The sequence below is a fragment of the Harpia harpyja genome, chromosome 1 (genome assembly GCF_026419915.1).
Source record: "Harpia harpyja isolate bHarHar1 chromosome 1, bHarHar1 primary haplotype, whole genome shotgun sequence".
NCBI lineage: Eukaryota > Metazoa > Chordata > Aves > Accipitriformes > Accipitridae > Harpia > Harpia harpyja.
The window spans coordinates 78,722,925-78,737,456 of NC_068940.1; the positions used below are offsets into that span (position 1 = coordinate 78,722,925).

Here is a 14,532-nt window from a genome sequence, read left to right on the forward strand (position 1 = left end):
ACACTGAGAAAAAAAAAACCACGATGAAAATTAAATTCATACTGGTAGTCTGAAAACTCAAGAATATATAAAAAAACAATCAAATTTTAATTAGATCAAAATCAAGATAAAGGAAATAAAGTCACCTATTTTGTATCATGTTTATTTGATCTTTATCAGTTAAAAATCCCTCTGTTTAGTAAAAATGTCTACATACAAGTCATTAAATAGGTCTCCTCCATTTTTCTGGAAGGGATGAAGTTAGGACTGCATTTTGATTCAGTCACATTTGTCACACTTCATCTAAACCCCAGCTGATTATGATACGGTGCTAATTATTATTATTTTGCAGTGAAAATCTCTAAATTCCATTGTTTGAATTTTGAATTAAATAAGTTAACCAGGGGACTGGTTTCTATTTATCAACTCTGACTGTAGACTTCTGATGACATATGTTGGATTTCTGAAAAAGGAGTTACCTAAAAGTATGATTTATGTAATTGTACTTTCACATTAAATTTTTAAGAATTTAGGAAACATACAGAAATACTCCTTTTAAGCTCATCAGCATGATGCATCAAATGGAAGCTTCTGTATCTTTCAACATCAGTACCATTTTTCTCACTCAGGTGTTTGAGAGCCAAGTAATATATTTTCATACAAAACCTGAACACCGAATAATCACCTTTCTCATCTTATGCACCCGTACAGTCCTGGGCTGTCACAGAGCTGAGACTCACATCAAAAGGACAAACCTGCTGCCATGGACTGAATGGAAATAGATTATTTTGCACAAATGAGACCCGATCTGCTAATTTCAGACAGGATAATTTGGGTGGATAAACCCAAACATCAAGTGCACTGGGGATGGGGGTGGGCAGAGAGGCCAAGACATAGCCGTAATCCATCCCAGCCCGTAACTCCCCCTGCCACTACCCTACCTTTGTGTAAGCCCTGTGTAAAACCTCATTCTCTCACCCTTGCTTAGAAGTTACTTGTTCTGTCCTTCAAAATTCAGAGGCCTTTCAGCCCTTTCCAGTGGCAACCCTGCCCCTTCTTCAGATCCTGGTGAGTACCAAGCTTTGAGAACTGACCATGGCTTTCTGGGTTAGCCTGATGTATTGGCTTTGTGTAGCAAGGTTTTGGTAGCGGTGGGGGGTTACAGGGGTGGCTTCTGTAAGAAGCTGCTGGAAGCTTCCCCTGTGTTCGAGAGAGCCCACACCAGCCGGCTCTAAGAAGGACCCGCCGCCGGCCAAGGCCGAGCCAATCAGCGATAGTGGTAACGCCTCTGTGATAACATTTTTAAGAAGGGAAAAAAAGTTGGGACAGACAGAAAAACGGCAGCCGGAGAGAGGAGTGAGAACATGTAAGAGAAACAACCCTGCGGACACCAAGGTCAGTGAAGAAGGAGGGGGAGGAGATGCTCCAGGCACCGGAGCAGAGATTCCCCTGCAGCCCGTGGTGAAGACCATGGTGAGGCAGGCTGTCCTCCTGCAGCCCATGGAGGTCCACGGTGGAGCAGATATCCACCTGCAGCCCGGGAGGACCCCATGCCGGAGCAGGTGGGTTCCCGAAGGAGGCTGTGACCCCGTGGGAACCCCGCGCTGGAGCAGGCTCCTGGCAGGACCTGCGGATCTGTGGAGAGAGGAGCCCACGGAGCAGGTTTTCTGGCAGGACTTGTGACCCCGTGGGGGACCCACGCTGGAGCAGTGTGCTCCTGAAGGACTGCACGCCGTGGAAAGGACCCATGCTGGAGCAGTTCGTGAAGAACTGCAGCCCGTGGGAAGGACCCACGTTGGAGAAGTTCATGGAGAACTGTCTCCCGTGGGAGGGACCCCACGCTGGAGCAGGGGAAGAGTGTGATGAGTCCTCCCCCTGAGGAGGATGAAGCGGCAGAAAATAACGTGTGATGTACTGACCATAAACCCCATTCCCTGTCCCCCTGTGCCGCTGGGGGGGGTTGGTAGAGAATCCAGGAGTGAAGTTGTGCCCGGGAAGAAGGGAGGGGTGGAGGGAAGGTGTTCTGAGATTTGGTTTTATTTCTCATTACCCTACTCTGCTTGATTTGTAATAAATTGAGTTAATTTTCCCCAAGCTGAGTCTGTTTTGCCCGTGACGGTAATTGGTGAGTGATCTCTCCTGTCCTTATCTCGACCCACAAGCTCTTTGTTATATTTTCTCTCCCCTGTCCAGCTGAGGAGGGGGAGTGATAGAACAGCTTTGGTGGGCACCTGGCATCCAGCCAGGGTCAACCCACCACACCTGAAAAAGAGGAAAAACATTCACTTCGTTCTCGTCTACCCTGTGATCCTACACACCACTGCGCAGAGAATGATCCATAAGGTCTTGCGTGGTAAATCTGTGCCTCTGGCTTTCCTAAATCTGTCTCTTCCACTGCAGTGAAGTCAAAATCATATTCCCCCTTTTTTCTGAGATGGCTACAGTGGTTGATCTGCACCAAACAGACCAACGCTGAATTTATTTTATATGCTAATTTACATGATAGCTGCATTCGTTAAAATGAGATCTAGTGTTATTAAACTCCTGTAGAGTAATTGTGATTGAAATTTGTCCACGAGCTACATACATTTGAACCTCATGAACCAGGAAAGAATTTATAAAAGATATTGCTTAAGCACAGGCATGTTGTTTTTAAAATATCTAAACTATAATTTATGCAGACAGGATAAAATTGAGGATGAATACTATTTACAATCTGATTTAACACTCAATATACAGAATAACAGTAAAAATATAGAAGAGTGGGAAAAGAGGTGAACTTTTTCAATTGAAGACGATTCATTTCTCCTAGAGCAAGATGAACTTCACTCAAGGGACTTCAGTGAGTGCTGCTCTAATCCTAAAACAGAGTCCGTAAGATTTTTGGTTTCTTCATTGCAATCTGTGAAACTATGCGGCTATAAATCTACATCTGAGTTTCTTGTATTAACTTCCCATTCACTGACCTGCATAGGCTAAAAAGCAGAGGTAATTTGATTTCCAATTTACATTGGAAATCAAAATGATGAATATAGGAAGGAAAGTTTTTTATTTTAGATTTTCACTACTCACTTAAAGGTCTAATGACACAGCAAGGAGTTATTTTATTCTGTTAGAATGGAAAGACTGGTATGAAGGAATTAGACCTGGGTAAGATAGCCTAATCAAGACAAAAGCTTGATATTTATTAAAAGACAATGATCACGTGAACATGGAAAAGATTTACATGGAAGAAAATGATAATGCAACATGAAACCAATTAAAAATCACATTATATACAAACATGTAAAACTAATTACTTATGAAACATACTGTACATACCAAAAAATCCTTGCCTCTACCCAGTCCTCAGCAACATTTCTGTTAAACACTGATCAGAAGAAATTTCAGAACTCATTTAGTAGAACATTTATCTAAATTTTAAGAATCAAAGCTCTTGCTCATAAATACCAAAATATGTCTGAGTTACAACTATCCTTTAACACTGCTTTGCAGAGTTAAAAAAAAAAAATTCACCTGTTTGCTTAGTAAATGCTATTAGTGATGAATAACCCATCAGCTTTCTATACCGTGTTCAAAAAGCTTTTAGAATTTTATTGGTATAGTGCTCAGTTCTGATAATTCAGCTTTTAATGCAATCAAGACTATCACCAGGAGCTACTTAATTAATTCCCCAGTGCAGCATGAATTTAATTTTCAATGACTTTATTGAGAACTGTTTTTTAATTTTACAATGAGAAACTATAATCACTGTTACACAACTTGCAAATATTTCAAACAAGACAGCGATCTCCTATTTTTTTGATTTTTTCTGTTCCAAATTCAGATCCTGAGACGGATTTTCTGCCTCGGCTTCATTTTCATCTTCCTGTAAAAGAAAATGAAAACCTGAACATTAATCAACTTATTGAAGAAGTACACTTTTTGTACTTGTTTGCACTTTTTGTACACTTATGCATATGTATAGAATTCTGTACAGACTTTTGCCATCTTTTGCCTGACCAATAAACATAAAAATAAGCCAAAAATGTCATTTATTCAAGCATTTGATTTTGCTCGAGTAGAAATAAAAATGATAAGAAATTTAAACAAGTCTAATCACCTGCATTTATAGTAAAAGAATAATTTAATGAATTAATATTTCACTGACCAATTTACTGGATGGTTACGTAATTACTAAACCATACACGGATGACAAGATATTCAAACGTCTGCAGCAGACAGCATTACACACCTTTCCTTTGTTCTTGACCAGAGGTTTCCACTAAATTACTTTCGAATGCAAGAACTTTCATCATTGTTCTAAAAATTACTTTTGAAAAGCATCTGCCATTGAAAAATATTTCATTTTTTTGAGACCAGATACGTTTACTTCACCAGTTGATAAAAGACAATAAATTTAACTTCAGAGACACTTTATGTGCTGCAGCATCATATTTTTGTCCCATCTAGCATATTTTCTTGACAGGTCTGCCAATTTTCCAATTACTTGTACCACCATATGTTATCTGAAGATCAGTCAGGTCTAAAATAGGAAACATGAGCATGTCAGGCAGCAGCATGCTTACAATATTCTACAGCTTCAGCTCTAAGAGTAGGGATCATAATTCACTACGGGTTCCTCTGGATCTCACTGAAAAAATGAAGTGACATCATAATGCCCGTTTCCATAGGAATGGATACTATTTTGTGTCCAGTACAAAATCGTGACCTCCAAAGTATAAATTATGGAAGACTGAGAAAACTGTTTTATAAGGCAACTTGCAACCCATCGCATCTTGAACAGTCCTTATCACACATTCAAAGTATGGCCAGTTTTCCTGCCTGCATTTTAATTCAATATACAGCGAATCCTCCTCATTCCAAAAACACTAAGAAATGAATAGACATTGGGGAATGAAGAAGTGTCCTGGCTGCTGTAACACCACTCATCACAAGTCAAGAGTTGAGAGAAAGGAAATGTCAGGGATGTTAGGTGGGACCCAGGAACCCAGGTGCAGTTTCCTGCTTTAAAATAGCACCTTCATTCTTCTAGGAAAATATCTTTTTGCATCCTAGTCCTCCTTTCAGCACCAAAGGGTGTTTTGTAAGAATAATTATAATAATGATTTAGAGGTACAAAATATATAGGAAGATCACATGGGCAGCACAAAATAGAACAGCAATGGAAAATCTCATTAAAAAAATGTAGTCTTGTATTACATTACACAACACTAAAATAAAATTGAAAAGCTAGTTGTTCTATTAAAGAAACATACACTCCGAACCATTCTGCTTCTAAATCCTCCCTCCCCCCTTCTGGGGATAGGCTAGGCACTGAGAAATATTTACATGACTGACCACCAAAGGCTAAAAGCTTTTTTTCCTTATCTTTCTGGACTGTCATCTCTTCAATTACCTTTAAAACACACAGTGAGCCCTGTGGCTCTTCTAGTTCAGGTGAGGAAACATGTCTGTGCATGTGTGTGAAACCAAAGATTGTTGATTCTTTGAAATTACAAGTGTGGCATATATTCAAGAGAGTGTAATGTATAGTACACATACAAAGGTCAAACTTCTAAAGAAAATAAAGGCAAGGCAGAATGGGAAACAACAAAGTAGCAGTGTGTAACTAAGCTTAGATGTACTGCTTACAGGTGACAAAGAATACTGCTGAATAAAAAAGCCACCCACAGAAACTTTTGGCTGCTATAGAAAAAGAGCCAGGTTCTTTAATGAAGGACTTGTTAATAAAAGAACAGCAAATCTGCATGTTTCTGAAGGTCCTTACCTACAGAAGTTGTATCCCTACTGACCTCAGTGCCAACTAATCCACCTCCCTAGCACAGAACCTGCCATTATTCCAACACCCTGACTTGTACTCCCTCATATGGGGAATATAAACCCTACACAATCATTCTTTTCCCAGCACACTTGACATATTGCTTAGGGCTTCCTATCCTAATAGAGGGAGCATGCAGAAATTTCAGAGACTACAGGGCCATACCTTCACTGAGGACTACAAGAAGGTGAAGGGATCTTAGGCTCAATAGGGAACATCAGCTTCCTGAGTCTATTTTTTGTGGACAAAAAGATTTTATTCAGTGAAAGAGGTTTTATAACAGAATCTTCTGGCTTTGTGTAGACATGAAATGTTTTAATTCTGTGCTTATAAGGTCATGTTTGCTCTCCGGCAGATTTCCTAGGTTACAGCAGCAGCTGCAGTGATCAGTGCTTTCTGAGATGAAGAAATGATGGCTCAGTGGCTATGGCAAGTCCAGGATTTGCTCTGTGTGAATACTCAAGATGGAAGCATCTGCTTTGGGATATTTTGCAGTACCCATATGCTTTCCTTTGTTCATCTCCTGCTGCTTCAACTAGGTAAAACATATTCAAACAGGTAAAATCTACCAGCAGAGTATAAATTGGACTTATGCAGGCAGATTCCCACATACAAGTCATCCAGGTCCCTGACTGATATTTTGTTATTTTGATATTTTTAGGCACAAAAGGTTTTTAAATAGTATTGTATTAAACCATGCTCCACAGAGGACATCTTAATTTTGTAGAGGTGCTTTTACTCCATCTGTTTTCCAAGAACAGAAACTCACATGTCATTTTGAAACAGAAATCTAAGTTTAGTATCTCTGAACATGGGTGACTGCTGTGCAAAACGCAGAGTAATGATGGTTGATCTTTCTCATAGTATGAATTATCAAGGGAAGAAAACTTTTTGTCAGATATGTCTTCAGCCAGATCAGTTCCCAGACCTGTGCACTGCCACATGAACAACAGTGCCAGCACAAAAGAGACGGCAGAAATGATTGGTGGGAGACCACTGGAAAGTATGAACCACTAGTTCTGGTACTCATGCAGCTTTCTGCCAGAAAAGAAGTGACAGCAGTGGCCTGAGAATGGCAAACTTACTAATGACTGAAAATTATGAGAAATTTTTGAGATGTGAACTCTTATAAGAAGTGCAATATCACTGCCAGTACACTTGGGAAAGATTCGAACTGGCAATTTAGAGCACACATATCAACCATACTCCACGATGGGAAGACTCACTACTCTTTCAGTTTGCTGGCCATGCAAAATTTCTATGAAAAGTTTTATCTTTTTTTTTTAATAGCCCAAGAGGCATCCTGATGATGGCACATAGAATACTGAACTGGTTGGAGATTCTAATGTCATTAATAATGTTTGAATTTTCAGCTAAATAGACTATATAGCCTAATTATCAAGAAATTATGCCAAACACTGTAGATTAAACATATTTATTTGTTTTACTAATTACCACCTATCATTATCATCATTATAATCCTTTTAGTTCTGATGTTAGCAAAGGAAAACCTTTTATTTTCTTGTCTGTGGTAGCAGTGTGTAAAGTTGCTATTACCAGTGGCTACACAGCAGATGAAATACTGAATTCCAGTTTCTGTTTCACAAAAATTCAGTTCACATTATTCCTATTAATGACTCACATCTCTATTTTATGTTATTATTTATTTTTCTTCCAGACGCCTATGACTCTACTGTCTAGTGCTTTGTGTCCTAAAAATCCTGAAACAGAGAACAGGCATTTTGGTGTTAAGTTGTTCAACGATCAAAGTAGTTTTTCCTAGCAGATGTCACAAATCAAACTTCTCTCAGTATCTTTTCTGACTACAGACAACCATAGACTTGAATATCATACAGTGAATTTGAACACACTCATGTAAATGTTGCCTCAGCACAGATCTGGTGACTTGTAAGAGTAGCAAAGGGAAGTGAATCCCTCAAGACTGTATTACTACTCTTCCTGAAAAAGTGCATTTAACAGCCCAAATATTATTTTCATGTTGAAATGAATGGTCGTTCTTTCAGATTTACAAACCCAGCAGTGATAAGGAAAGGCACAAAGGGCTTTATAAAGTGCTGTTAAAGCCAACAGCCTGAATTGAAATGTCAGCTCAGGAGCTCCTTAAGCCACTGATGACTGGACACCTCATCACTGTCCTGATGACGCTGATGGACTGATGGACCTTTCACATCAGCTTTTTTCCTACATCCTTTCCCCAGGCATCCCTCCTTTTCCCTGATGGAAACAAGGTATTGGATTAAAGGGTCCTTTGGATGCTCTACAGATGTCTTCAAATGTCCTATGGACATCTCTTCCTTCCAACTACTTAGTCTACACTTCGTAGATGAGCATTTATGGGTCACAGCAACAGAACAGGGCCAAGAATTTAAAACTGAGACCCTACAATCTCCCACCTAAATAAGTGTTGTGAATAATTATTAAAGTATTGAGCATTCAATAGCTTTGCTGAAGTTAATGGGAATACTTCAATATCTAGATGTCTTTAGGTGCCAAAACCTTAATGTAAGAAGCTAACTTTAAGATCCTATTTCTGAAAATTTTGATCTGACAGTTGAGAGAGACTGTCATACAACTTCATCCCCTTTGAAAGAATGTTTAAGGTCAACTACAAATGGTGCTCCAAGCAGAGAATAACAGCTCTGATGTAGAAAGTTAATTTTGTAGAAATTATTCCACAATATTCCCCTGTAGACAAATTCTGGCATGGAGGGGAAAAAAAAAAAAAAAAAAAGAAGCCTAGAAATAGGGTTTTGGGTGTCCCTTTCTCTTTTTTCCCCCTCCAACCAACCTCATTCAAAATGTCTGAGAATTTCTTTTTATTCCATTAGTTAATGAAATGAAATCTGAAAGATGACAGTGAATTAGAAAATTCTTAACTCTACAGGGAATTTGACAGTACTCTGTATGTAGAACAGATTACACCTCAATTAACTGTGCTAGGAAATGCACAGATTCACAGATTTGTGCATTACACCACACCTGTAATTTCTAAAGGTGCATTACAAAGGTATACTTAATAAAATAAACTTGCTGTTGTGTGCTTTGCAAACTGTAACCCATATTCTAAACTTAATAAACAGCTATAGATTACAGTATGATGTAAACGAACATCTGAATAATAAGAAAGTATGCAAAACATAAAAATATCCTAGTGTAATGGGGAATGACTAAAGGGTTCTCTATGCTATCACATAATCTAGAAATGCCATCTCAAAACCACTCAGGACCAATTTCAGATACTATTACTTTTCATAGTAACTTAACTCAAAAGAGCTGTAATATAACTAATATACTAAGCTCCAGTGAGGGTGTCCAGCTGGTATTTCATCTCCTGCCTCACAGATTCTAGCCAGCAAAACACCAGTTGGAAGGAGGTAGAAATACTTTTAATACTTTTCAAAAATATATCAGGAAAAAGGGACTTTAGAAACTACGAAAGCTTTTCTTTGTGTATGTTAAAGTCTATCTTTCCAATGTCATAGGCCAAATTTGGAGGAAAATGAGTTTCAGGCAAAAATTGGGAGTTAAGTCAGTCTGTTAAATTGGCAAAAGGTGAGCAACCAGCACTAAAACTCAAAAGTTATTTTTCTTCCAAAGTCTATGCTACCTTCTTCAAATGCATTACTGACAACCTTTATAATGCAGAGTGGTGCAAAAAGACAGAGTACAACTGGAACAGTTCTTTACCAGTAGATATTAGAAGCAAATATAAATTTCTTGTGATAGATGACAGTTTTCTGTCACTGTAGCTCTGCAGTGATAAGGCAGCTGTTTGTTTCCCAAGAAAAGGAGACCCTTGCTACATGGATCATTTTCACCATGACAGCCTTGACAAGTTTGACATTTGCTTCATGAAGTATTCTGAAGCAGCCATCAAGAAAATGTCCCCTCTGGGACCACTGGCAAGCTGACAGTTATACCTTTTAATGCGCATCTCCATTAATTCTTACTGTCAAAGCCCACCAAATTCCTACAACGAAATCTCTGCTGATCTGGTACATTAAAAAATGGAGGCTATGAATGAACTAACCATTATAATGTAAGTAAACATGACATCAATTAACTGGAAGCAGCTCTCCACCCCATTTTGTTCAGTAAAAAGAGCAACGTTTAAGTGTTGGGTTTCCTTCACCGATGCAGTACATGGCATCGTGCTCTAGGTGGCAATGCAAGACTAGGAGAACTAATTTTATACTAAAGCACCTCTTAAGAAGCTACAAGCAGCTGCATGTTTATCACAAACTCTTTCCTTTAACTCGCACTGGTACAAGAACTTTAAGTCTTTTTGAAATGTTTGTCAGTGTTCTGTATTTTCTATTTCCTTGTTTCTAATTCTGATTATACAGATAAATGTACCATCGCAAGAGCCCTTATAGTCAAATTTCATTTAACGCTTAGTACAAAAGTGGAACTTCATGCCAGATTTCAAATCTTCCATCTGTTTCTCTCCTTTTTAGGAGGCAACCATTCCACTGAGTGGCCCTTTTGGCCGACTGCCACTACAGTTGGGATGCTCTTCAGGGCAGGTGGTGCTTGAAACCCAACCATTGTTTTACAAGTTCAGCTGGTTCTCCTTGAAGAAAGTAGAGGAAAATGTTTCCTCTTTAACAATTTGAGCCTTTAAAGGTTTAGGTTTATGAACTTTAGTCTCTATCTATAAATGCTTAGATATCACTAACCTGAAACATCAACTAAGAAATAGATGAAAAGCAACTTTAATGGGATTGCACTGTGCCTGTCTGGGACGGGCCTCCTTAATTTCCACTCTGGTCACAGAGTGCACACTTGCATTAGTTTTCAAGACTTCAAGTTTGACGTTGTCCTGATTAAGATCCTTTCTAAGGTAAATTTGTCACTCAGTTATAATACTAACAACTGTGTATATATAAACATATATATGGAAACCACAATAGCATTTTCTACTTATGTGGCAATATAATAATTATTTTCATGAATTATAAATTACAACAGAAAGTTCCACTTTATATATAATCATAATACTACTACAGAATAATATTCCATAGCCTAGAAATGCATATTATAATCAAATCAAGATGATTTTGAATATTCATGGTTATATTCCCACCATATTTACACTATACATTTACTAAATTATAAGAAGCAAAACTTCATGTTTGTACGCTTGATACTAAGAAATAAAATGGCTTCTTCTTACAATAGCTACATGAGGACAAAAGGTGCTCAGGCCAACAATAAGGAATTAATAGCTCTTTTAAACAATTTTATTTCTAAGTACTATTTAATAAACGAAAACAATTAAGAGGCTAATTTTTAACCACTCAATTGTCAGGCTGTACATGTATCTTGGTAGTTACTAAATGATAGCTGAAGATCTTTTTTCATGCTTTGACTGTTTTCACAAATAAGTTTGGCTATAGACAGCCTTTTATCAAGAGGTCTGAACATTCTTTGTTTCCAAAATGATTAACAACATTAAATAGAAAAGTAGGCGCAACTGAGTTAAAGAAAAATGCTTCTGTAAGCTACAATCAAGACATGCTGCCTACAGTCAAAGGCAGCTGAAAAACATCACTCTAAACATCACTGAAGTACACGTTTTTAACAGAAAAAGATAGCACTACCATATGAAAGGAATAAATTTATCTCAATAACAGAGAAAATCTAGACCCTAATGAAAATGTTTTAGGAAAAATGAGTGCATTGCATGCTTCTGACCAAAATTAATTAGAGTTTTAATGTTTTACATTTCCACCATAATTCTTTAAATGGTGCATTTATTTCATAGTAATAAACACTCGGTTCATTAAGTAAAGTTCAAAATCTGTGTTACTCGCTACATTTAACAACCTTTGGCCCTGTTCTTCAGTATTTCTTGATTCAGGTTTCCAAAGCATTGAATAAGCAATTGAGGAGCACTATTAAATTTCATGACTCTGCATATTTAGGATTCTCGTTTCATCTAAGACAAAGGGCAATTAATCTACCATTCTATACTGAATTCCAACTTTAGTGAGCCATGATAGATACTGAAATGAACTTACAGGAAATGCTTAATTAAATTACTGTAAAAAGCATAACCAAAGTTTTTTCTTTCCTTATGACAAAAGAAAATGCACATTTAATTAGAAAAAGTCTACTGCAGTATATTATAAATTTAATAACTTGGGAATTCATGAAAATATTGCTACAATGTGACAGCTAACAATTCAGAAGGCTTTTTCTCCTTTCTTTTATATTCCATCGGAACATTTCACCTGAGTACAGCCATGAAATTCTGCTCAGGCTCGAGGCATAAAAGATGGATCTTTCATTGTAGTTAATATGATGACATAAGTCTGAACAACACAGCAAAGGCCTTTATCTTAGTCACCTATTTTCCAAAATGTGATATAAGTAAATGCTGTAAAAATGGCTTTATATTTGTTATAATACTGAATGCCTATATTTAGTCACAATCCATGAATTTGCAAACAAAACTGATAGAAATGAACGAAGCTCCAGAAGTAGATGGAGGATAGACTATGACAGCAAATAGAACCTGTGCTACTGATGAAGAAATCAGAGATGGAAGAGACTTTTGCTTTTTTTAAAAAAACACAATTCCTTTCAGTAGGCCCCCCAAAACACATACTGACATTTAAATTCAGAATCCAACAACTATAACTAGACAGACGTTTCAATGATTTCAACACAGATTAAATAAAATCCCCAAAAGAGCATTCTAGGCTAGGACCAGATCCACATCTTCATGCTAACAACCCACGTACAATCTCTCATGGAAGACCTACACCTTCCCTACTGTTATCATTCATTTAATCTAAATTAACACTAGCACTGCAGACCTACCCAGAAGTCAAAATCATTCCTTTACAAGCTGTATAAATGTACTTTTAATTTGACAATATAACCAAAACATTTGGCTATGGACCTGAAATGAAACAAGACAAGAAACCTATGGCTTTAGAAGTTGGAATTCTGTTAGTTTGATGGCAAAGGAAGGCTTGTAGATTTGTTTTTATATTTTGACTTTATTTCTGTATTTGAAGATAGCACTTACTGTTCTGATCCTGTCATGATGCCTGAACAGTCCTGTTTCATACAGTAGATCAGCTCAGCTGTATTTTAAGGATCAAGGGTGTATTGGTAATAAACACATAGTCAATTTTGAGTCAAAATTCTAACATTTAATATACCAAGGTTTCATTAGTTTCAAGCTGATCAGCTTCTAAATTAAAAAATGAATGTATTAGGTTTAACAGTAGAATGAATTCTCTTCAACCTCCACTCATATGCATTTCCGAGTGAGGTTCTAAAGCCAAATGTTATTTAATTCAGTGGGTATACTGAGGGATGTTTTGGTAATTTGTCATGATAATGATGTTGCTTCACTGTAATTTTTTGAAGTCAGAATCTGATGAAACCCTTTCAATTTGAAATAATGCAATGTCCAACCATTTAAGGTAATACTATCATCAAAAGGAACTTTACAAAAACCTGCCCTGTAAAAGCAGCATCTGCCTCCAAACACACTCTGATATCCTCCCAAAACTTTTTCTCTAACAATATTTATACAGTTTGTAAAAAAAAAATATTAGTTGCCTTTCAGAAACTTGGAATCAAATTAACTGACAGACCTCACCTCTGTGCAGGTAGTCAACACAAACAGGGTTCCTTATAGGTTCATGATGCATTTGCTTCTGATAAATTTAGAAGTTACTGTTTCACTGTACTACAACAAAGTCATCTTTTGGTTTGTCAACAGCTTGCTTCCCATCTCTGCCCACCCTCCAACAAATCACACATAACTTTGTTAGAAGAGTGGGAGAAAAAATACTTTGATGTGATTCAATTACTGAAAAGCTATATTCTCAAAGATTCCCAAAGCTAGGGAAATTTGGCTATAACTAATTAGTGTTTTGCATATTTGTGGTAGAAGAGCTCATTACAGACCTCACATTATAAATCATTATTTATCTACTTTTTCCTTAAAACACTGAAGCCACTTAGTACCATTCGTTGAAACTCCTTTTGAAGCTCACTAAACTCCATTCCTCAGAAGACTACTCACTCAGAAGGTTTTTTGTCTCCCATTACATTATATCACAGTGCTTCCAAGACATAATGTTCTTCACAACCATTAAAGGCCACAACTTGCAAACACCTGTACATACATTGTTACATTCAACTCATCTGATCACTGAAGTGAAAAGTACTATTTACTGGGGTTATGTATGAAACACACTGTAGAGCAAGGCTTCTCCGGAATGGAATAGTGAATTTAAACAGCCCCTGGATCAAGCATGGCATTTAAATTATGGGTATTTAAGAGGAAGTTGAGGCTATTTTCAGAGGGCTATTTTTTCCTGAAATCCTAGTGCTGCCAGTCAGCTGCTTCTAAAGAGTATCTGCCCAGCACCTTACGTAGGGTCAGCAATGGCCTCACAGCGACGTTTGCTAGTTGCTGCTCTCTGCTCTGGTACAACAGCTGCTCTCGTCACTATGTTACCTAACAATATCAAGCAAAAGCTTACATATTCATTCATTTTACTTAGTCGCAATCTATTTGTCTGTTTTTATTCATTGGCTTTTCTCTTTCTGCACATACAGGAGCTGCAGGAATTGGATGTCATGATTCTAAGAGTTAACAGCCGGTAACTATTTCATTATTTTCTGTTTACTAATGATTTAAGATAATCATCGCATGTCTCCTTTACTCACAAACCAGAACA

The 14,532-nt window shown here is 37.4% G+C and overlaps 1 protein-coding gene across 1 annotated transcript in view; it reads right to left on the reverse strand.

Annotated features, from left to right (window-relative positions):
* Positions 1–3,667: 3,667 nt before the first annotated feature.
* The window catches only part of PHF14 (PHD finger protein 14), a 168,581-nt gene continuing 157,716 nt past the window's right edge, over positions 3,668–14,532 (reverse strand). The window contains exon 19 of the mRNA XM_052801334.1: positions 3,668–3,847. Within this exon, the coding sequence (XP_052657294.1) occupies positions 3,773–3,847 (75 nt within the window). The 3' untranslated portion in view covers positions 3,668–3,772. The remainder of the gene's footprint in view (positions 3,848–14,532) is intronic.